This window comes from Barbus barbus (genome assembly GCF_936440315.1).
Source record: "Barbus barbus genome assembly, chromosome: 24".
In the NCBI taxonomy this organism is placed as follows: domain Eukaryota; kingdom Metazoa; phylum Chordata; class Actinopteri; order Cypriniformes; family Cyprinidae; genus Barbus; species Barbus barbus.
Genome location: NC_136752.1, coordinates 18,951,442 through 18,977,245, shown reverse-complemented (window position 1 = coordinate 18,977,245; position 25,804 = coordinate 18,951,442). Strand labels below are relative to the sequence as shown.

Here is a 25,804-nt window from a genome sequence, read left to right as displayed (position 1 = left end):
TTCGGAGAGAAATGTGCTGTGGGTGGGGAAGAGATGTCTGGATATTACAGAACGATAAATAAGAGTGACTAGCACCATTTGCATGAGCTCTTGGAAAACATAATGCTAGCCGTAATAATAATACAAAATCATAGATTTCAGAAACAAAGCCCCACGTAGAGCATCAGCAACAACCAGAGTCATTTCACACTAAAAATCACTGTGACAGTTTCGACTCATGCTCGATAAATACAAACAACTTTAAAATCCACCACTGAAAATCAGCCCTATTTGTGACTTTGCTTGATGCTTAGAATGGGCTATGACTAAATGAAGATGAAAGGGGGTTCCCAGACTATAACTGTACATGTCCTTAAGATACTATGGAGTAATATGAACTGGTCATGTCAGTAAACCACCCTCTGAACGACCCAAACTGCCCACACGCTACTGTAATCTAGACCCGTGCCATGCCGTTTCAACTTTTAATTATCAAAAATGCTTCCTGCTTCAATTTCCATAATTCTTAGAGCTTAAAGTGCCGCTGATTTCTCAGAAACGTAAAAAATAAGTGATGAAAGTGAATCGCAGGTTACCACAGAATGCAAGCTGACCTCTCTTAATACTGTATATAACTGATTGGAGTTCACTAATTGCAATATAATGAGCTTGCATTGCTGATATAGTCGTATTTGTTGTGCACTCGTGACCAGATGAATCTCTACATGATTGTTTGGACAAAATCTACAAGACAAGTGCTCCATTACTATGACACAATGACAGATGGATGGTGACATTAACCCTGTATATCCAGCACACTGATAAACTAACATTCACACACAGATTTACTTCCTTCAAAAGAAAGAAAAAAAAAACTTCCCACAATTCAAACGTCTGGGCACCTCCTTGGTCTCCGGAAACAAATAAAAACACCAAAACATGGAAACAAAGGTGTCCCTGTGCAAAATCGAACATGAGAAATGTGAAATCATAATGCATTCATCCTTTTGGACTTGATCACCCATGTTTAAACCCTAAAACATGACTATATTAAAAGATTTATATAAAACTCAATACTTTACATTTAGTAAAAAGATTCATCAGCTTTCTACTATGGTAAGAATAAGAAATTGCATATACCCAAACTTTTGCATCCCATATCTAAATAAATGATTGATTCGTTATCATATATTGCTGATATTCTATCATACTACCACTAACATTTTACGACCATTAAATTAAGAATTAATGTTGGATTGTCTCCTTGAAATTTTCTGTAGTTATTGGCCTCAACTAGCCGGGTGTTACATTTAGAGAATGGACTTTGAAAATATTTGAAAAGTTATTAAATACTTCTTGGGATTTACACCAGTGAGTTTCCGTGTCATGATGTTCGCATTCACAATTCGTTTTTCCTATTTTTCCATCTATTTCGGGAATTAAAACTAGAGAAAAAACAAAAACAAGCAAAAATAAAAACAATACACATACTGCATTAGAGTGCCCACACTGACCACTATAAATATGATTTCGGAACCAAAAGACAACGTTTCTCAATATTTTTACAAAATGTACCCAAAATCGAACCACAAAAATGTACCACTGTACACCCATTGAACAGCCTGCACAGCACATTAGTTCCATAAAGAGAAGCTCAGATTGAAGCTGATTGCCCTTACATTCCCTCAATGTATCCCCTCTGCACCTCTTTAGATTTAAAATAATGGATGGTTTTTGTTTACAATTAATAAATACATATACACTAAAATGTGCATACATTAGCAGCTATAAACAGTACATCACATTATGTCAGGTCATATGAAAAATGTACAAAACATGAATGTTCCTCAAAACATTTGCCATTGGTAGTCGTCATCTTAAAGCAAGGCAACAAATAAGTTATGTATTATTTTTTTTGTCAAAAGCATAACAGAATCATAAATAATGCCAAATAATACAATAAATTACAGCAGCAAAAAAATCAAACTAGTTATCCATACTTTTTACATGATGGGTTTCTTTTGTTTTTTAGCGCTCTGATCACATGACCCCGTTACTCGGCCAATACCAGCCAGTCGCAAAGCTACACTTGAATGCCTTGAACCGCTTGCTTTATGTTCTCCAAGAGGGCCTTGTTCTCCGGGCTCTGGTACTGGTCCTGGTGAGTGTACATATCTGTCAAAGTGCTCACATAAGTGTCAAAGTTTTGCTCGTTCATCGGGTCCTGTGGAACAGATCGGGATCATTGGAGGTTGGAAAAGAAGTCAAGCATAATACGTTCAATCAATCACACAATCAAGACAGAAAGGGAAGGGGAAAGAGGATATATTTAGGGAGGAATGAACCCACAAAAGCTGCCTTTAAAGCTAAATACAAGCTAGGGTTTTAGAGAAAATACATCTCTTGAAATGCAGGGCTTGACCAATCACATTAAAATGGTCACTAAATCAAGCGTAAGACTACTATACTGTTTCTAAAAATCCATATATATATATATATATATATATATATATATATATATCTGATGGATAACAAAAAAATTAATGCACATACATTATGTATGCATGCACTGGTGTGAGTTTCATGCTCATGAGTATGTAGGTAATACTGGCATTCACAAGTGATATCAAACGGATCGCCATGAATAGCAGACAGATATCGATGAGCATCACTGTGCCTGATAAAATAATGTGTTTTACGATAATTACATGAGTTTACTACAAAAAATAAATATGGCTCATATTGCAACCCCAGCTTTCTTATCGCTATTCCCTGAAGTGGATTATATCAATATGTGTGGCACTGACACACTCTATGGACCTTCGTGATGCATAAACATCGTACTGTGTGTTACAAAAGGGGGAGGACTAGGGGAGGAAAATGATAGTGAGGAGAAGGATAAAGTTAGACTATGGAAAATGAATCTCTTACTCTGTGGGGCATCTGTAAACAGCAGTAATTTTTAACAGGGGCCTCTTTCAGTGGCATCGGTTTCTACAGAAGGGAGAGGTGTAGAGAAAAGACTATTAGCCAGGCTAAAAGCCAGAGGTCAGTGGTCTCAATAAAACTGACATACTTGACTTTACAACCAAGTTCTGCTTGAGCGGCATGACACATGAACAGGCAACAGTCGTCTGATGTTAGTGCAGCTTGAGGACCCCTTGTGCGCACTCTAAATAGCATCCATCGACAGTGGGGGTGGAGAATTCAGGAGCCATATTCAAGACGACGTGTTTCAGTTGTTTACTAACATGGCCGCCACATTCGAACGGGGCTTGTCCAATCGTGCCCCAGCTCAATGTGTATGTGATTCGGTCGTGTGGGAGAATTTGATCCACAGCGGCCATGTTGTTACTCAACTGAAAAGCAGTTGTTGGAGTGGAGGTTGTTTTTCTACAATGGTCGGTAAAGGGGAGTGACCTCAGCACAGAAGCATATGGAACTGCGAGGAACTCAACAACAGACATAAAGAAGCAGATGGGAGAAACAATAGAAACCGGAATTACATCCCTACTGATAGCGTCTGAAATTCAGACTCAGGCCCTGGCTTTCAACAAGAGGCAGTCTATAGTCTAAAAGACTATACTAAGCAGATAAACATGTATTGCACTGTAAGTGATATATCAACAAATTTAATAGCTATTTTGAATTCATTCGGATTTTTATGATCGCAAGTAACTATGAAATATTTTTATCCTGACTTTTGTACCACCCTCTTACACTCTTAAAAATAAAGGTTCTATATCTGCATTAATGGTTCTGTGAAGAACCTTTAACATCCATTGAACCTTTCAGTTCCACAATAGGTTCTTTATAATGGAAAAAGGTTCTTTAGGGAACCCAAAATGGTTCTTCTAAGGCATAAGTGTTTTGGAACCTTTATTTTTAAGAGTGCGTGAGAGGCCTCATGTCTGTTGGCTCTTACCATGTGTGGAAGCTGGATGTTGGCAAGACTGTTGATGAGGGACTGGCTGAGGTTGGCGAGCTCATGCAGCAGCGAGTCGTTCTGCTGCTCTATGACCTTGTTTTCCTCCTCGATGGACTTCAGGTTAGTCTCCATGGTGGTGATCTGGGAAAGAAAGAGAGACAAATGCACCTCTGTTACTGAACACGTGGCCAAAGCCTGATGTGAGAGATGGCAACTGCTCTTACTTGAGTCCTTAATTTTATCATGTCTGACTCTACTTGATTGTTTGATTCATTCAGGTCTTTGATTTCCTCATCCAGTTGTTTAATCTCTTCATCATTTTCTATGCCTGGAAGGGAACATTGGGAAATTCTCTGTAAAAAATGTCACTGATGGCAAGTAAAATTAATTAAAAAAATGAAAGAGTGAAAACAAATGACATACCTTTACTTGCTCTCTGTTTGATTGTGAGCATTTCAACCCCAGTCATCCTTGCCTTCTTCATAGCAGATGTGGCACGGGGACAACCGGACAGACTACAGATGTACAAAAACACAAAACAAATAATAATAATAATATTTAACTCTAAAATTTAAACATTCTGTTGGTCAAAAAAAATTAACATAATTTTCCAAGGTTAAAACATAATGCATTATTGTTACATTATAATTACATTATACATAATATGCATTATTGTGCATTTTTTTTCATTTAGTTTATTGTCTAAAATTGATTTACTTTGGAAATAAAATCCTTTCCTCTGGCTTTAAGACTGCATGTATGAAATATGTCTGCTGCATTAAAACTGCTTAAAGGAAAACATTAACTGATTCACGTTTATTGCTTCAAAGTATTTAAAAGTGCAAACACACAGCAAAATGTAATTTTTATACTCTGCATCTTTGTCTTGTTTTGAGGTAAAATATCTAAATATCCTAAAACAACATTTACCAGCACAATTTTATGATAATAAGATTGGTTTTAGAGAATAAATGTTAAATATTATTTTTCTTACTCCACTGGCTAATTGTTTTAACCATAAACTTAAAAAACCTTTAACCCCACTTTAAAAAAAATAAATAAATAAATATATATATATATATATATATAAATATATATATATAATTTTATTAATATATGTTATTTATATACTATTATAGTATTTATTAATATTTTGAATTTAGCTTTTATTTTATATTTTCGGTTTTCATTTTAATTTTTAAAGTTGAATTAATCTTGTCATGTGCCCATTTAAGGTATTTTAATATTTTAAACATTTATTTCAGTTTTTCTCAGTTGCTTTGGTGCATTTCTGAGATCAGAAATGAAATTTTCAAAACTACTTGTCCGTCCTCCACATCGTCAATTGTGCTCATCATAAAAGTAGTTTCTCATTCTTTTGAACAAGTTGCCATTGCTTTGGTACATTCATGCAACTGATTATGTTCATTTGTCTGCGGTTTCCTACAGTACATTATCAGTTGCTAATATCATGTTGCTCAAAAGCTATTATATAGTTCTCTGTGCTATTGTCTTACCCCTCAAAACATCCAGTCATTAGTTCATCGTATAAGTCATTAAATGCAAAATGGTTGATCTAGTTGTCATAAACTGTCAAGCATATTTTATACACATTTCTATTAGACTTTTTATAAATTTGCCATGAATTGTTCAAGTGAATCTTGACTTTCACTAATGAAGAGAATATAGATCAACCAATGACAAACCAGCTCTCTAAAATAACTCAAAAGTGCATCTCATGAACCTTCAATTGGAAAGCATATATAGACAGAGGACAACACAAGAATTACAAATTCTGACAATGGATAAACATCCAGAAAATGATCAGGGACAGGGTCAACAGCCGAGAGGAAGAAGATGAGTAAGGATGCATGGTGGAAGGATACAGAGGCAAAACAGAGGAAGAGTCAGAAGAGGCCAAGGACATAGGTGCATATCAGATGAAATAAGGGCCACTATTGTGGACCATGTTGTCAATCATGGCCTTACAATGGCTGAAGTGTGCAGCTAAATATTGGGAGATCGATCATATCATCAATAATTCAAACATTTCGAAACAGTCTCTTTCAATCAATATCCCACATACAGTAATGTGTAAGTTTGTACTTTTGAAATGGATATTTCAGTGCATTTCAGTAACTATCATCCAAACTGTTGCCATAGTTTACATCAGGTGATACCAACAGAGTGCACTGTTATATTGTCAACATGACTAAGCATTTTGACTATCTTGTTTGTGAACAATGACACAAGGACTTTTTATTCTGATATCACTGATATGTTCATTGACATAAATATTTACTTTTGAGAGATGAACTAAAGATTCTGAGTAAGTTACAGGCTTTTGCAGGTAATCCATTGTGTGGTGCTGTTTGTTTTGAGAAATGCACATACTTTTTTGCAAATATTAAGGACGATTCGAGAAATGCACCAAAGCGACTGAGAAAAACTGTAGTTGCCAAAGCAACATATCTAGTTTTAATTCAAGTTTTTATTTTCTAATATTTATATTTTGTTTTATTTGAGATTTATTTCAATAACCAATTTTAGTTAACACTGTAACACTGTTAATAATTCTACTTCTCAATTAAATATATCATGTTTTAAGAATGTTGTGATATTTTTATTAAAATGAATGCAAAAATACTGATTAAGAAAATAATTTTTTTGCTAAATAGTGGCTTAGCTAAGAAATGCTCACACACACGCTCATGTACCTCCGGTGGGTGAGAAAGCTGCCACTGACGTGGCCTGAGCCATCGCAGCCTGGGGTGGGGCAGGTCATGCCGTCTGTCTTGCCAGACTTCCAGGAGAAAGGCGCTCCGTTTACATAACCGTCTTTCTGACGCTTGGCGGCCAGCGGGCAGCCGGATGCACTGCGGTGGGATGCATACTTCCCTGTCACATGACCCTGGCCATCACAGCCTGGCACAGGACACCTAAAGACATTGGGCACAGCAGAGACAAGTTCAAACACATAAGCACACACACACATAGTGAAGTTCCTTCTGCAATTGTCCTCAATAACTGGCCGATTTTAACCTTAGATTTCCTGTAAGTTACAACAAGCAAAATTCAACTTTGGATAGCTGAAGGAATTTTAAAAATGCACCTGATTGGCTCCTGGTCATCCTTGTCCTCCTTACTGTGCATTATTTTAATACCACTCTTCTTTGCCCGGGGACAACCTGACAGACTTCAGAGCAAGAAATACATTTACCAAAAAATGCCAAGGGCTTCTCATTGCACTTCTTTAAATCCACGGGTGGCCAAAACATACGTGAAGTATTAAATAAAAATTTTAATGCGCATATTTGTGAGTCTTCACCTTCTGTGTGAGGCGTAGTTGCCTGTGATATGCCCAGAGCCATCACAGCCAGGAGTGGGACACCTGCAAGCAATGAAAACATGAAACAGATTAGCATAACCTCACACAGACCTCATTTTGAGGGTCAACTGAGGTGCCGTGTAAACACGAGTGTGCGAGGGCTTACTTCAGATCCTGGGAGTTAGATGCCATCATACCACGCATGCCCTTGTCAGCCAGTTGGCAGCTTGATAGCCTTAAGGGAAGATTTTAGAAGCATGAGGCATGGTTTACTAGAACAACTGCATTATTAAAGCTACTAAGGTGTACTCAGGGTCACTTTTATCATTAAAAAGTTTTATATGCAAATAAATGAATTGTACTTTCGAAAAAATATGTTTAAAGTCATGTACACTTTTAATAGTAGCCTAAAAAAGTACGATCATATGACGAGCCCAATAATACTGACTTGATCTTGAATTAATTTATCATGGCTGCCTGCCAATAGTGCATTTTTACAAATGCTATACATTAATAAAAGCGTTTGCTTGTATGCACAGAATGATATGATTTTACCTCAGAATGATTTTTTTTAAAGAAGTGTTCACCAAGGCTGCATTTATCTGATCAATATTTCTATAAAGAAAAAAAGTGTCTATATTTCTATATATTTTTATTTGAAAATATTTTCAAATGTAATTTATTTATGTGATTTTTACTCCAGTCTTTGGTGTCACATGATCCTTCAGAAATCATTCTAATATGCTGACATGGTGCTCATGAAACTTTTTTTTAAAAATAATTGTCAATACTGAAAACAGTTAATATAAATATTTTATGGGATATTTTTTTTTTTTCAGAATTCTTTGATGAATAATAATAAAAAAAAAAAAACTTGTGTAATATTGTCTTTTGATCAATTTAATACATCCTAGCTGAATTATTAACTTATTAACTCCATTATTAATATCAATGGACACACAGTAATAATAAAAAATCATGCTACAACAGGAGATAGTCCTGATCCAGAGCAGATGCTTACGTGAGAAGCTCCTTCTTGCTCTCCTTGCAGGGAGCATATTTGTGTTTGGGGCTGGGGAGGGACACGTCTCCTGAATACTGCTGCTCTTCTAATAGATCCTGAAATGGGTCCAGGTCATCCTGAAAATGAGGATGGAGAGAAAGATTTCAGTGTATGTTATGATGCACTATAAAAATAAACAATAGTACAATGGCCTGCTAGTACTGTAATTGCCTAATATACAGCGCAGTTCACATTTAAAAGAATACCATGTTATTAATAACACTGAGCACAAAATCTCACACAGCCTAATTTGCATTCTTTCCAGTTCCCCAACAATTTAGCAAAAACATCAATTCCCTTTTGAAATAATAATAACAACATTTTAAGTCTGGGAGTTCATTAATGAGTAATTAATTAACAGAGGAAAAATCCGTTTTTAAGCAATAATCTCCAGTGAAGTGAAGGCATGCAGTACCAGCGCTCTACACTAGATGTCCTTTCAGTCCTTCAAATCACTACAATAGCTTCCACAACCAGTTTACTGTTTAAGGTTTACACAAGGACAAAGCAACGGTTTAAAAATGATTCAATTGTGCTCCCATTAACATGTCACAGGCAAACAATGTTATATTATACACAGGTCCCTTTGCTTAGCTATGGTGGAAAAGAAAAGGGGGGAAGACTAAGCAGTACCTCCTTGTGGTCCTCGTCCAGGCGTTTGATCTTGGTGTAGTCCACAGGCAGGTCCCAGCAGTCTGCCGTGCTCATCTGGTAGCAGTGGCTGTTGAGCAGGGCCTGCCGCTGGGGCGACATGGGCTGCAGGGGGGTCAGCACTGTTCCTCCACTGCCCTCCCCTATCCCTCCAGCCCGGCTCAGATCCAGGGTTCCGTTCTCATCCCCATCTCTGTCATCAGGGCTCTGCCACGAAAGAGAGAAGAGAGAGGAGAATTGATAAGAAAATAATTAAGAAGTAAAAAGATGAGAAAAAAGCAGAGTGAGATACGGAAGGGAAGGATGACAGATGAGGATGGGTACATGGTTCATATGCACAGTTTTTAAGCAACTAATATTATTTTAATATATTATTACTATATTTAATTATTTTTTTATTTATATTAAATTAATTAAATTATTTAATTTAATTTATTATTACTATTTTAATTATTATTTTTTAAAATAAATTCTGGGGGGAAAAACAAATCAATATGAATAATTCTTATTTTTTGGAATATTGCAGTGTGTATTACAAATGATTTATCCATGCACATATATTTTTAAAATTTGCGTAATTTAATGATAGGGAAGAAATACAATTGCAATTTCTGTTTCAAAAACATAAGCAAGGGATCTCGAAGGAGAACCAACATGCAGGGCATTAATTATGTGTTCAAATGCCTAGACTGAAACCTAGTTCTGTGGTTCAGTCCCATTAGCCTTCTTCCCTCTTCCCTGCATTAGGCATGAATAATTAATATAGTTGCATTGTTTGACCGTTTGCCAGCTTTATTTACAATGTTGTTGCTGATTTTGTTGTCACGTGTGGTAATTAATGTCTGGTGATGTCAAGCTGTATTTGTACCTCTACTTAAAATGATTAGTTAATTAGTTGTTTGCTACCCTTGTCATGTTTCATGTATTGCAAAAAGTCTTAAGGTCATGTGGCATATTATGAGACAACAGGCACTTTGTTCTGTATATTCACTACCTTTTAGAAGAATGGGGTCAGTATGTTTCTTTTTTTTTTAATAAATGAAAGAATGAATGAAAGGATGCATTAAATTGACCAGAAGCTGAAAAAAATTATAAAATGATTTTTGTTTCAAATAAATGGTGTTCTTTTTAAACTTCTATTTATCAAAGAATCTTGAAAAAGCATTTAATGGTTTTGACAACTACATTAAGCAGAATTGATTATAATAAATAGTTCTTGAGCACCATAATAGAATGATTTCTGAAGGATCATGTGACTCCGAAGACTGAATTAATCGCTGCAGAGAATTGAGCTTTGCTATCAATAACATTTTAAAATATATTAAACTAGAGAAAGTTATTTGAAATGGAATATTAATGGTATATTACTAGTTTTACTTTTTTATTAGTTATATGCAAGTAAGGATAAGACACGTCAAAAAACATTTTAAGTACACGTTGTGTACTTTTTATATAAAAAAACATGAACAAAAACTGAAAAATATATTTTCATACAACTCCAAGAAAAAGTATTTCTAGACTTGCAGTGATGGCAAATTTTATGTTCAATTAATACATTTATAATAGATTAATTTCTAAAACTCTACAACCACCTTAGTTTTTACAATGTGGGAAAGGATGGGAGGATAAAAGATACGAAAGAAGAGTGTGAGCTTCTTCTTTGCGCTGCTCTACATCTCCATGCAAAGCTGCTTATTAGTGAATATATAGAGCCCTGCAGCTCCTCACTACTTCTGTCCCTCTTGCTTTCTCTCTCTCATTCTCATCCCCACTCCCTCTAGCCTGCTGCCTCACTGTCCTTACAGAGAGGTCATTGTCTTTCCTATATACCCAGAGGGATGCTGGGAGAGCTGGCTTGGCCTGGACCACAGCTGAAATCGACATTAATTCTACTTGTTTCAGTGAGAGAGGGTAGGGGCACCACTACCCCAGCATTCCTGCAGCTGCCAGCTTCCTCTGATCTCCTCCAGCACTACGCTCTCATTATCACCATACAGATTATGTCTGAAATCGATGTGTCACTAAAGCAACCATGGCTCGTTCAGACCATTAGGCTCATATGATGACCCTGAGTCTAGCATAAAGCTCTCAGAGGTGCTGCTGTCATTCACTGTGTGAAATCGCACCCTGTGAAAATGAGCTCAAAACCCGGAGGAGAAGACCAGGGGTTTGCCCCGAATGACTCTAAACTTGCATGCCCTCATTTCGGTGCACTACCTTTACATACTGCAAGGCAGTGCAGAGAAACTAAAACATACCCAGTGAGAGAAAGCAAAATACAATATTAGCAGTACAAGTAGGTGAGGATGAGAGAGGATCTGGCAGGAAAAAGTTGTGGACCCTCACCTGTGCCAGGATCTCTGGGCCTTTCCCGGTGAGGCTCTGGGGCATCTCTCTGCAGCGCGTGGACAGGTTGAGGATGGCGGTGGCGGCCATGTGGGCGGCTTCCATGTCGTGCGTGTAGTCGAAGCTGCTCTTGCTGCAGGTGCTGCTGGCGCTGCTTCCTCCTCCCCCTCCTCCTCCTCCCCCTCCTCCTCCTCCACAGCTGAGACTGCTGCTGCTGCTAGGAGCGTAGCTGCTCGTGGTGCTGCTGGCCGGGCTCGAGGTCTTACAGTAGCGCTTGGCTGCACACATACATATACACATACACAGGGTCAGACGGCCACTAAAAACTTGGATGGAAGGATGAATGGATGGGGGAATAGAAAGACAGACAGATAGAAAAATAGATAAACAGACAAAATGATAGAACAGATTGATGATAGAACGATACAACGACCGACAGACAGACAGACAGACAGACAGACAGAGAGATAGATAGATAGATAGATAGATAGATAGATAGATAGATAGATAGATAGATAGATAGATAGATAGATAGATAGATAGATAGATAGATAGATAGATAGATAGATAGATAGATAGGACTGTAGATAAATAGAAACATTAAACAATATATATATATATATATATATAAAACAATAGAAAGAATGATAGATAGACAGAACGACAATAATAGAACAAAAGATAGAGAGATGGATGGATGGATGGATGGATGGATAGATAGATAGATAGATAGATAGATAGATAGATAGATAGATAGATAGATAGATAGATAGATAGATAGATAGATAGATAGATAGATAGATAGATAGATAGAAACATAGATACACACATACACACTTATTAGATGATCTGATGTTTCATGATGAATGCTGTGAGAAATTGAATGTGAGAGAGAGAGTGGAGGAGAGGGGGAGAAATGGTTTAACAGTGTATCTGGGTTTCATGCAGAGGGCTACACATTGTTAACATGAAATCTGTAGTATATAAATCCACATTCATAGAGAAACCCTGGTCTGCATCCAGACACAACATCTGAGAAAAAAAAAGAAACCTAGTATTGACCAAGGAACTGTTATTATCTTCAATACTGGAAGGTGACAAATCAGCTGCTAAAATGCAGTTATAACCACTTATTCAAGATTTATACTACTCTCCCATTTGATCTTATTTTTCATCTAATTTTGCATTGAGACAAATAGCAATGCTGTCATTACAACTAAACTGAGTGTAACTAATTGATGTTGCCAACTGAGTCTAAATGAAGTGCATTTAATTCCTAACATTAATTAAATGTTATTCTCATTAATTTTTTTCCAAGCTTAATTTTCTTCATTTGTCTCATTTATCAAAAACTGCATTTCTTTGATAAAGCATACAGGCAAGTAACATCACTTGCAAGAATGCTCTTTAATTTCCGAGATGTGGTATGTGTTCTGATTTCAATAACATTGTCTATATTATCACTGCAGGGCATGCTGTAATGCTCCTTATGGGCAATCAAGACTGTCCTGATGTAATAACCATGAGTTATAATGAAAATGAGTTATTTTAAGCACAGCTAATGAAACCGTACCAAAATATCCCACCGAATTCTGTTGACAGGAAATCTCTACAATTTCTGGCTTGGGCGTGAAATCAACTGCTACCATTTTGAACAAAATCGTTCCAGTTAATTTGATTCCTTCAAAATTGTAAGTGCGCTCATTTATCAAGACCAGGGCTGCAGTGGCGAGCTACAACGCTGCATATGATATTACCAAACACAAAAACCTCCAAAAATGAAGCTTGAACCAAAGACGGAGAAACGTAATGTTTGAGAAAACTGACAAACATCCAGACGATAGGTTTTTAAGTGTGGCGTCATTCAAACATCCGTCTGCATCTCTCACTGTGGACCAGTAATGAAAAGGTTAACACCTACATAACTGCCTTTTTTCCTATTTTTAATTGATAAGAGAACGTCTTGCAACATTATATATACAAAGAGAAAAAGAAAATATCATTTTATAGGATAAAATGTTTTATAGATGTATATATCTATACATTCTTCACACATATGTATTATGGTGGTCAAAAATATCTATCCAGCCATAATTAAATTAAAGGAGCTGCATACAAATTGGAAATCTCTTCATTGGGTTTGTGTACCTAGGTTATTAATCATTTCAGAAGCCAATAAGTAGAGTAGGATTTCTAATAAAGGAGCACTGAACTCGATGGCTGCCTGTGAAATATCCAATCTAAAGCTTTTATTAAGAGAAGGCCTTCACTTCAGAATAGAAAATAGAGAAGAAATTCTTTTTTAATTGAAAATACCGCAAGGAAGTCTGGCAGTACAAAACTAATTCTAATCTTATTTCCATCTGATCCCCTAGAGAAAGACCAGTTTATCAATTCTGACTCCTTCTACCTCACCAGCTTCAATGACAGAGGAAAAGAATAACAAAGCCAAGCTTGCCATCATATCCTTTGGGTGAGGTGTCTCGCCCATGGTGCTTCGGGGTGAGGGACCTCTTGCCATAGGCATGAGGCTGGTTGTCATAACTGCTGCTGTAGTCGAAGCTGGCTTTGGAGTACTTCTCCAGCTCCTTGGCCAGGTTGGATCGTGGAGTACTGGTTGGGACGTTATTTTTGAACCCATACTGTGGGATCTCCAGCTGTTTTACGAAGCACATGGGTCTGGAACAATTGGCAAAGGTTGGGTTTCAGAGTCCTGGACATACTATATTCAAAGTCAAGATGAATCACATGCAGTTCTCAATCCATTTTATATTTGTTATGTAACACATTTTTAATTCATCTTAAAGAGTCAGTTCTCCTAAAAATCTAAAGATTTGTTTTAAATATTTAAATAATGTAATTTTTTTAATTACTCAAATATATACAAATACACATTTTTTTGTATATTAGATATTATTGCATTATGAATTTTATATATATATATATATATATATATATATATATATATGTGTGTGTGTGTGTGTGTGTATACACACAAAATTGCAAATCGCATCCAAAATTAGTTTTTGTTTATATAATATGTGTGTGTACTGTGTATATTTATTATGATGTATATATAAAGACACACACTTTAAATGTACATAATTATATTCACATAATTTATATTATACATAAATATATTTCATATATAAACATTATAAACATAACATATTTTTCTTAAATATATACATGCACATGTGTATTCATATATACATAAGACATTTATGGTAAATTATATAGTAATTTTAAAAATAAATAACATTTTATTAAATATTATTGCAATTATGTAATATAAAATGAAAATGTGTCTCTTGATTAACAATAGCTTAAGACACATCAGTAATGTTTTTAGGTACTCAAAAATTGTATATATATACACACACACATACAGTACATACATATACACACTATATTATAATAAAAAATAAATAATATGATACATATTATATATTATTGCATTATGATATATATAATTATTTTATTGTATGTAATATATTAAATGAAAACTGAATGTTAAATAGCTAGTTGTCTGTTGATTAACAATAGCTTAAGTGAACAAAAACTCTTTACTAAACATATGGCACAAAGGGTCACAAAGTACCTCAGGACACGGTCTGACGCCTGGTTGGACTTGGAGCTGTCGCAGGGGTGATGTTTCTCCTGAACCTTTGTCATCTTCTCAGCGGCGGCTATGGGACATCCCGAGAGACTGCAACAGCAGCAGAACAATTTATTTAGTGTTAACATTACGTTACAAGCAGCATGTAAGGGCACAAACACATACACACTCCCAAACGCACACACACATGCCCTAGCAGATAGCAGAAGTTGAAGAACAAAGTGAGATATGAGGGAATGTATAATACCAGCATATGGAGACAAGTCTGTCAGAGAGAATAGTCCGCTTTTTATGACATTCTCTCAATACAGACTTCCAACGTGTTTGCAAAATCCTGGTACGCACGTGTGCGGTACATGGGGATATTTATGTATGAATTATGCATTTCATGTGGCCTAGTTCTATAGTATGAAGGCAAAGCTTTGCAGATATCTGCTGGGCATTTCTGGCTGGCTGGCTTCAGAAAGCTCCTCACAGCGAGATACCGCAGTCATTTCAGAGAGACACACTACAACAAACTGAGCTTCAGAACATCCAGCTACGCTCCCTTGCTCTCCTTTTTTCTCCTTTCTCTCTTGCTCTCTTTCACCCTCGTTGTTTCTTCCTCTCATTACTATATCTTCCTCTCCGTTTGTTTATCCCTCATTTCTGTCTCATTTTTCTCACTTTTCTGTTGCATTTTTATCACTTTCTCTCTCTCACTACGTAATCCTTTGTATAGCTGGGAATTGTCTTCTTATCGTCTGCAATTTTCATATTGTTTTCTGGTTATACGGAAACCATTCAGAAAAAATAAATAAATAACCAACATGAGACAAAAATACAAACGTAAAAACCCCTCACGCTCTGCAATTTCAGAAACACATAAAGCATAAAAGTACAAGTGCATTTAAAGGAATGGAATTTGAAAAGGTGAGTGAGTGCTGACTGACAGACAGAAGGACGGCTGTCACTATGCTGAGTTGCCATGACAACCATGCAATGAGGAATGTGTAGACAAACCATATATATTGTACAAGGTTGTTATATTCCTCTATTATACATTTTGTTTTCTTCAGCTCAACCCTTTTAATAGTGTGTGTGTGTGTGTGCTTGTCCCATAGGAGCTGTTCCATATAACATGGCCTGCAGCAACTTCGGGTGGAGACTGCATTTGTCTGAATGTACACCATACGCACATGGAGGCACATCTTAGTGTAAGTCTGCAACTGTTTGTATATGTGGAGTTCTCATTCTTAAGGAAATCTTAATTTGCAGAGGCCAAATTCTCAGTTTCCAAATTCATATATGTATATATATATATATTATACATACTATATAACTGTTATAACATATAACTGTTTAAATGTCTAAATATAAAAATAAAAAACAATCAGTATTAATTAAATAAAATTAAATGTAATTATTCATTAGAATTAGACATTTGCTTTTATTTTAAGATTAATAAAATTAAATGTATTAATTTGAAAATTATTTAATTTCAATAGTTTCAATAGTGATATCATTTTCTCTAGCTTCTTACATTTAGAAAAAAAAGTTTTATTATTAAAAATTTACACACACACACACACACACACACACACACACACACACACACACACACACACGTTTACATCTAAATGGGGACATTCCATAGGCGTAATGGTTTTTATACTGTACAAACTGTGTGTGCTATTGCCCTACACCAACCCTACACCTAAACTTAGCCCTCACAGGAGACATTCTGCATTTTTACAATTTCAAAAAAACTTTGTTAATTTATTTTTAAACCCGTTTTACAAATGAGGACGTCCCCAAAGGGAGGTTTTTGGAGATTTTGTCAGGTTTACCTCACTTTTGGGTACAAATTTGTCCCCAAAATATGGTTAAGTAGGTACACACACACACACACACACACACACACAGTATATACAGTATATATATTGTGTGTGTGTATATATATTATATACAGTATCAATTAAATGTAATTAAATAAATATTAATAAATATTAATATTAAATAAATATGATTAATTAAATATTTATAAATATTTATAAATAAATTATTTATAAATAAATATGATTTATAAATAAAAATATTTTATAATAAAATATTTTATATATTATCTTATTTATACATACATAGAGGCGTTTTTTTAAGGTTTCAAAAGTTCACCAAGTCCCTTGTTCCACATGGGAATAGAATCCTGAATCTCCAGTCTGCATGTCAAAAGTGCCAATGCGCAAATAAAATATTTGAGCCTGGAGCTGTGTTTCTACGATCCAGCCGAGCTCAGCACAGCACAAACAAATCAGTCCCTCTTCTCCTTCCTGATAGCAAGGCTCCATCTAAAACTACGCATTCTTCTTATTCCCTATATAAAGTGTTTAAAAAGCCTGTAACATCAGTCCCCACAGTGGCGCCAGTTTCTTCTCTCCACGTCCCTTCCAGCCACTCACCTGCGGTGGGAGTTCCTGTTGCTATTTACATGGCCGCGTCCCGAGCAGCCAGGCGTGGGGCACTTTAGAACATTCTCATACATTGCAAGAACTTGGACAAACAGAGAGGAGAGGGCGAGAGAAGGTTAGGAGGATCCAGAGTGAGTATGAAAGCCTTGTCTTCCATTAAGCTGAACGGGCTCAGTGACAACAGCATGCACATGCTCCTAAGAAACGTTCCAGCTGAAATCAGTTAATCATAAAGTTAATCACAGCCACACCATATGGTGAAAGAAGAATCTAGGCATGCAATGTGTTAATGGCATGCACGTTGTGTGAAAGCATTGGCGTACGAGGAAAAGAAAGCACTCTTCAATAAAAACTGATTTATTTTTGGTGAATTAAATGAGTCTAGCCATTAGGTTGTCTATGACACATCCTGCAGCGCTACGTCTCTGGACCTGCAGTAAACTGACTCATCAGAACGCGCTTGTGGCATGATCCTCATCCAATTAGAGGTGTGACTGGAGGTAGTGATGAAAAAGCTGCTTTGCGTCTGAGAGATCAGTGCAGCCATATTGAGAAACAGGCTAAAATTACTCATAAGCACCATTCAGCACATCCAGACAAGCAGAGGTTGGTCATACGAGAAAGTGCGCCACCGCTTCGGGTGGAGGAGGAAATGCGCTCATATGCATTACAGAAAAGAGAGGTAAAACATGCCCACAGCACAGACGGCACGTAGCAAACACGCATGAGACCAATGTGCAAATGACCATACGTTATCGGCTTACTTTCTGGTGGCACGCGGTCTTTGTGAGGGCAGCCGGACAAGCTTCGATGGTGAGGATAGAGTCCAGTGACGTGCCCCGTGCCATCGCAACCAGGGGTTGGACACTTGCTTTCTTTTTTGTCTCCCCTTGAGTCTGTAAGCAAAGACAGTTATTGGCATATCCTGTTACAGGCACAGTAAGCAAATCCCATTAACCTGCTGGATTCTTTGTGATAACATTTATCCTCCGGTTACAGCTATTTTCAAACACTGTCTGTTTGCTTTGAAATTGGACACTGGATAAAGAATATAGCTTGAACGCGACTTGTGGCTGAGATTGTATTGGATTGTAATTCAGAAAAATTTTACAGTCATGGCACAGATGAATTTCATCAGTCGGACAATAAAAAAAGATTTACATAATTAATTTAATAAATTAATTGTCTATTTATTCCCTGACATGTAGAACGTGTTTTAAAATATATATTCTCCTTAAAATGTAAATCCATAAGGAATAATTGACAATGAGCTGTTGAATTATTAGAACATAATGCACAGCTGAGGTGGTAATGGGTGTGCATTATTTCCTAACAATTCAAAGGACTGGAGTCAATTATTCCGCTTATACTATGGTTACCACACACAAATAAAAGGCTATCAGGAAAATTTTATAGTTCATTAATTTTAATTTTGTGATGGAGTTTTCTGTACTAGTGACAATTGTAGATATAATGGCAGCTAATGAATAATATAATATAATATAATATAATAATAAAACAGCACTTCCAACATATGTACATATCTGTGGGTGATTATCGTAACAATCTCCATCATCTGAAACCGTTTCATAAAGATGAAATATACAACTGTACGGGCTGAGAAAGAAAAGCTGATTGACAATCACTTTACACTATGAAAAGTAAGAATCATATAAAATGGGACAATTGTTGTGAGGAAATAGGAATCAGAGTCTTTACATTATACTTATAAATGTATCAATGATTTCATCTCATGCCATTTTATTCCACAAAGACATTTTACTCCAGGTTAAGGTGTTCATATGTGCTATTCATATTAAATACATGCAACCAATTCAGATTCCTGCTGTTAAATACGTTAAAGTTTCCACTATAAGATTTTCGCAATTTTATCTTGCAAATGAAAACCTTGCATAGCTTCTACCACGAGATCAGAAAGATAAAACCAGCAAACAGCAGTTTCTTCTAAAATCGTGGATGCATTTATCAGTACATGCATTCTCTGTTATTCAAACCGGTTTAGCTAAGTGAACACATTTGTAATATCTTCCCTCTTTTATTAGCCAAAAATAACTGCTGTAGAACTCCACAAGCATGCAATAATAATGCTCCCTGTCAGTCAGAGCAGTGAGATCACTCGACATGTTTAATAATGACGCTCCAATAATTAGCGCCAAGAATAGTTTCTGGAGACAAGGTGTGAAATCATGGTGTAATTCTATAATTACACGACCCTCTGACTTGCTGTGGTCGTGCACTGAAAACAACAGCAAACTGCTCTACGATAGGAAGCACAGAGATGCTCTCTTTAATGGAAAACAGTGCAAATTGAGCAAATGGAAGGAAATGAAACATACAAAGCAGTTCCATCTGAGCAGAGACAAACGATGAACCTTTTAAAGTACCAGATAGGAAGAGCTGTTAGGATGGGTAACCAGAGGTAATCTGAGGATCCTCAACACTGTAACGTACATTTGTTAAATGCTGATATGCTCCTATATTTTCTGATTGCTAATATCTGGATATATCAGAGGAGATGGCTCATTCCCAAAGGTAGTGGGTGTGGATTGGGAAGGATTTGAGGTAATAAACCATGTATGGGATCCAAGGGATGAGATTTGCTTTCTTAACGGGCCGTGCAGATTGCCATTACTCATGCCTGACAAGGTAAGTCTCTGATGTTACCATGTCAGCCTATTTTAGCAGCATAAGCTGTTGGCATTATGGAAGTTGCTACCAGGGTGACCTGAGTATTTAAAACAAGCCCCAAAAATGTTTCTGTCTCACCAAAGTGACCCCATAGTCATCAATGTCATCGGCGCAATGTGTGACGGAATGTTAAGTGACCCAAGACACTGGGGAACAAATGCCGCAACAGCTTTCAGGACGAGAAAATGATATTCATATTCAAAAGATCTCTGTTTGTGCAAGTATGCTCCTTTATGGAAACTTGACTCCACCTCAGAGAAAAAAATAATACTGTGCAAAATGTTTAAAGTAAGAAACAAAAAGTCATACTTGAATATATAAAGTCGCATTTACGAGAAATAAATTTACATCGTCTTGTTTATTGAAAATTAACACAAATAGAAGGAATTAAGCCACATTTGTGAGACATAATGCCACATTGTGAGATTTAAAGTCACAACTACCAAAACTAAAGAAGTAAATAGGATAGTACTGACTTTATATATCACAAGTGTGACAGAGTAAAAAAATTAAACTGGGAATTGTGAGAAAATGTTTCTGGATAAGAAATAAAACATCCCACTGGAATATATAAAGTCACATTTGTGAGAAAGAAAGTCACATTGTGAGATATAATATCACAATTAGGAAAAATAATGTCGCATTTGTGAGATATGAAGCCATATTGTGAGACATAAAGTCAAATTGTGAGATATAATGTCACAATTAGAAGAAATAAAGTCACAATTGTGAAATATAATATCACATAAAGTCACATTTATCAGAAATAAAGAAATAAAATAAGGAAATTCAGACTTTTTATCTCACAGTTGTGACTTTATATCTAACAATTGTGAGAAATTACCAAAATAACCTTTTTTATTTGTTTCCTCAGTGGCAGAATATGGCTTACATATTCTGTATGCTGAAATGCAAAATCTCATTAGAAGTTTTATTTTTACCTTTAGGGTAATATGCTCTTTTTGCACCATCATGATGGAGTCGGGCCTTGCGTTCTTCTGCACTGCTGCTCTGCCTTGGGCTGTGCTCTCCATGAAGGCGCTGATTGTCCCTCCGAGCCACCATCTGTTCTGATGCCATTCTGTCTCGCATAACTTTGGCACGCTCGGATTCCAGAGCAATGGCCTTTTCCAGCAGCGACAGGTTGCCTTTAGTCATGTCAAAAGCTTCATCGGAACGTTCGGAGGCCACTGACGTAGTGTCCTCATCCCCTTCCTGGGCGCAGCTAGAGGGGTAGCCTCTTGAAGCAGGGCTGAGCTGCTCCTCCAGTTTCATCAGATTGACCATGTCTGAGTAGTTCCTCTCAAGGGGTCTGTGCTGGTCCATCTGGCAGCTGTCATACCTGGGCATGTGATGCATTGGAGGCTGCTGCTGCTGCTGCTGCTGATGCTGATGCTGATGCTGATGCTGATGTTGATGGTGATGGTGATGGTGATGCTGATGCTCCACCTGGTGCTGCACTTGGTCCTCCATCGTGGGCCGCTCGGACGTTTGGGTCTCACTGAGTTTGCGGGCCAAGTCGAAGCACTGGTTGCGCAGACACTCCAAGCTACTTAGACACACTTCCTCCTCGCTCTCCTCCGCCTGGCCCCGTCCGTTAACGTGGCAAGCAGAGCCAGGATCCCCAGACCCGGCATCTGCGTATCCCTCGTCGGGAAGCACGGCTCCGTGTCCCTGGGCCAGAAGCTTCAGGGAGTCCACGGTCTCGCGTACTACATCGCTATCCAAGTCGACGCTCAACTCTCCCTTATGGCCTCCTTGTTCGCTCCCTTCATCTTCATCCTCGTCGTCATCCTCACCTGCACTGTTGGAAGAATTGCTGTTCATCTCTGACTCAGTCATGGCCTGGTAGGCGGCATCCTCTGCAATTTTACCAAGGTTGAGAAGAGACTTGGCCACCAGCTCGTCATAATTCTCATACTCCTCATTGTTAATACTGTTGTTATTGTTATTGTCCTTCTCAACTATTTGATTGGATTTTGATTGTCCACCACTAGAATAATTGTCGTCTGAAGAGAAAAGAGAACAATTTGTTGGTTAAATGCGAAAAATACAAGGAATTTGATAACACTTTATTTTGATAGTCCACTTTAGACATTCTGCTGACTATGAATAACTTTGCAACTATGTCAAATACCAGTCTTTAGAGTATTCGTGGAGAGTCTGTGTCTGAACACTACTTTGATGTTCCTCCAACAGACATTCTATTGACTATAAGTAACTTTGAAAGTACGTCAGCTTATTCTACTAACCCTATCTACTATTACTCTACCAATATGCTAATGAGAGTTAGTATATGTGTAGTTGTAGAATGTCTAAATAAAAAGTTAGTAGATAATCAAAATAAAGTGTAACCTTAAAGTGTAACCTTACAATTACAATTGGTTACAATCTACCTTATTATTATTACAATTACCTTATAAAAAATTCCTGATAATCTACATGCCCCCATGTCATCAAAGATGTTAATTTCTTTCTTTCTTCAGTCGAAAAGAAATGAAGGTTTTTGAGGGAAACATTCCAGGATTTGTCTCCATATTCTGGACTTGAAAATGACCGTTCGTTTCCTTAAATAAGACTCTTATTCCTTGGTTAGGATCATGTAGAGCCTTTTGAGGCATGCATTGAAACTGCAATTTGGACTTTCAACCCACTGGTCCCCATTCAAGCCCACTATATGGAGAAAAATCCTGGAATGTTTTCCTGAAATTTTTACCTTAAAGTTTTACCTTAATTTCTTTTCGACTGAGGAGAGAAAGACATGAACTTCTTGGATGACATGGGGGTGAGTAAATTATCAGGAATTTTTTATTCTGGAAGTGAACTAATCCTTTAAGATTTTCTAAAGCGCTCCAAAAATACATCCTCAAACACGTTGCGCACTAGGGCCTTCCACCCTGTTAACAGCAAGCAGCTTGTGCGGCATGATAAATTCACAAACTAAATGTCAGTCCTCTCTATAATCTGAAGCGGCCTGAACACTATCATTATGAAAATGTAACGTCTCATGAACGATAGCATTGATGCAGCAGATCTAAGACAAATGTCATGCCAGGGCTTCACGTACAGCTCGATGACACAGGTACAAATTGATTTAAATAATCAAATGCAATTTAGCAAGATGGTAACTGCCACTATGCCGCTAAAATATATATGAGTATTCAGCAAAAGAAACATATGAATTTTAGAGAAACTGCAATATGGTACATGAATCATCAGGCAGCCTTTTAAATGTTTCACCAGACATATTCGTTCTCGATAACATGTAAGCGCAGCACAGGCTGCTCTGAAAGCCTCTCAATTGTACTGAAAAGATTTGAGTGTTGCTAGTATTTGGGACAGAGGCGGATGAGACTGCAGGGATAAGCAGCGGATGAGGTGCTCTGTTTCTGGAGCCAGAAATATCCTCAGGAGGAGCCCATTTTCACCAGGGAGGGGTGGGAGGGCTGAGTGTATTTGACACCTCCTGGAACGGCGTTGTGCGTGTGTGGAGGGGGGCCAAAGTTAATAACTCTCTATTACTCTGGAAGCACTGTCACAAGCGATTGAGGACACCAGAGAATGAGAGTGAGACGCATACTAAGGAAGCAGTCACATCTGCTTTCCCTCAGTTCTGAAAGGGGAATTGGATTGTTCCATGCTGTAAAATTCACATGAATTAGGATGGCGAAGGCTGGCCATTCTCGGCAGGGTGTATGTAGATTTCATTCTGATTCAGCAAATTACACATACTGTATGACTTGGAACTAAAACAGGCAATTTAAGAAATATAACATTGACTTTAATAACTGCATATTCTGTTAGTTATACTGTGAAATGTCGGTTGACCTACAATAAGCTGCCCTTGATTCATATTTCATGAGGCATTCTGTGTGTCAGATCAACTACATGTCTTTCTGTAGATTCTAAACATTACATTTCCTACTGTCATTTTCCAGAAGGTTTGTATAACCAAGTAAAAACATTTAGAGCATCTCTTGTAAAAACCTTGTAATAACATGAATAGAATGTTCTTTCAACATTATCAGACTTGATAAAGTTTTACCATTCAAAAATAAAAAAACAAACTAAAAAACATATCCATGAGTTAATGAATCAAGTGAGAAATGTCTTTAGAATATGCTTAAAAATCATATGATATTTTAGTTATTCAAACATACTTTTTTATTTACTTTTCCATAACTATACAAACATTCTGGAAAACGTTAGCAGAATATGCAATCAGTATGAGAAGCCTTACCTTGCTGATGACGCTGATTTTCATAGTATTCCTCTTCTTCATGCTCATCTTCATCGTCCTCCTCTTCATCATCTTCCTGCTCTTCATCATCCCCATCTTCCTCCACCACTTCCTCATCTTCTTCTACCTCTTCCTCCATTTGCTCTATCTCCTCAACCTCCTCTCTCTCCACCTCTCCATCTTCCTCTTCCTCATCCTCTTCTTCCTCTCCCGGTTCCTCATTGTCATCTGAGCACTCCTCTTCTTCATCGTCCCCGTCCTCTTCCCCTTCCTCATCCTCTTCTTCCACTTCCTCTACTTCTTCGTGTTCCCTCTCCTCTCCCTCCTCCATGGCCTCATAGCTTTCATACATGGTGGGCTCTCCATCAGCCATGGTTAGAAATGGACGGCGTTTGGAAGCTGGCTCCTGCGGAGGTTTCTCTTGGGTTTTCCTTTTCTTAGCCAAGGGGCATCCATACACACTGCACAACAAAAAGAAAACAAAAACCAAGAGAATTATGTGCAACAGTTCTGAAAAATTACCTTGAATCTGTGAAGAGTGTCTGTGCCAAAGCTCAGCCCTCAGAGATAAGAAGTATTAGAATTGTTTAAGACATAACAAAGCATTAATAACCACTGGCACATTTATTCATGTAAATGCGTGTGCTGCTTGAACTCTGGTCCCACAAGACAGTGCTATTCCTAAACTGCCAAGACTCATTTATGAGACTCATCCTCCAAAATATAAACAAGGCAAAACTCATTCTAGCCTTAGCCCTCAATTATACAAATATCATAATAATCATTAGGTTTTCAGAAATTTCACTTTAATTGCACTAAAACAGCATGTACGATTATATTTGGTTTGAATGTGGCATCCTTTGAATCAATTAATCAGTTTTCATACAAAAAAGGTTTATTTGTGGCTTTATGATGAAGGTTGACCCCCAGGCTTTTATACCTAAACAAAACATTTGAGTAAAAAAAAAAAAGAAAATTGAGTTTTTGACTAATTCAATGATTTATAATCTATGATAATGTGTAATATGTGAGAAAGAAGAAAAGTGCTTTGTTTCTGAACATAATCTGGCTCCTGGGGACAATTATTACTGAACTACAAAAAACCCAAAACAAAAAAATCTTTAATGCATAGAGTTGTCTATTTTTTTCATTTGCTATGAATCTCAGAAATAATAGAAATATATATTTACATATATCTGAAACTGTGATTTGAGCTATTACAAGGACAAAAGAACATTGAGGGTCTTTTTCAAAGTGTATTTCTGATTGCTAATACTTTTATTCATTTAACCTTATCCTCAAGCTTCCTTTAGGTCATAACCTCAAACCTTCAGCTCAGTTAACAACTGGGAGTTGAGATTCACAGTAGAGTGAGGCTTTGTAGATAAACTGGGTTGCCTAGAATCAGAAAAAAAAGCCATCACACACTCTCACTCACACACATTTTGAATGATGAGAGGACAATCAAAACGTGAGCTGTATTTTTATAACCTG

The 25,804-nt window shown here is 37.0% G+C and overlaps 1 protein-coding gene across 1 annotated transcript in view; it reads right to left on the bottom strand.

Moving 5' to 3' along the window:
- Positions 1-2,062: 2,062 nt before the first annotated feature.
- LOC306844379 (myelin transcription factor 1-like protein) overlaps positions 2,063-25,804 on the bottom strand; it is a gene marked incomplete at both ends in the record, with an annotated part of 36,131 nt that continues 12,389 nt past the window's right edge. The window contains 17 exons of the mRNA XM_079376467.1: positions 2,063-2,203; positions 3,905-4,048; positions 4,132-4,235; positions 4,331-4,422; positions 6,625-6,846; positions 7,020-7,103; positions 7,236-7,298; positions 7,402-7,470; positions 8,257-8,375; positions 8,932-9,156; positions 11,296-11,573; positions 13,754-13,974; positions 14,897-15,004; positions 17,353-17,443; positions 18,126-18,257; positions 21,012-22,079; positions 24,311-24,771. Coding sequence (XP_079232593.1) covers positions 2,063-2,203; positions 3,905-4,048; positions 4,132-4,235; positions 4,331-4,422; positions 6,625-6,846; positions 7,020-7,103; positions 7,236-7,298; positions 7,402-7,470; positions 8,257-8,375; positions 8,932-9,156; positions 11,296-11,573; positions 13,754-13,974; positions 14,897-15,004; positions 17,353-17,443; positions 18,126-18,257; positions 21,012-22,079; positions 24,311-24,771 — 3,622 coding nt within the window. The remainder of the gene's footprint in view (positions 2,204-3,904; positions 4,049-4,131; positions 4,236-4,330; positions 4,423-6,624; positions 6,847-7,019; positions 7,104-7,235; positions 7,299-7,401; positions 7,471-8,256; positions 8,376-8,931; positions 9,157-11,295; positions 11,574-13,753; positions 13,975-14,896; positions 15,005-17,352; positions 17,444-18,125; positions 18,258-21,011; positions 22,080-24,310; positions 24,772-25,804) is intronic.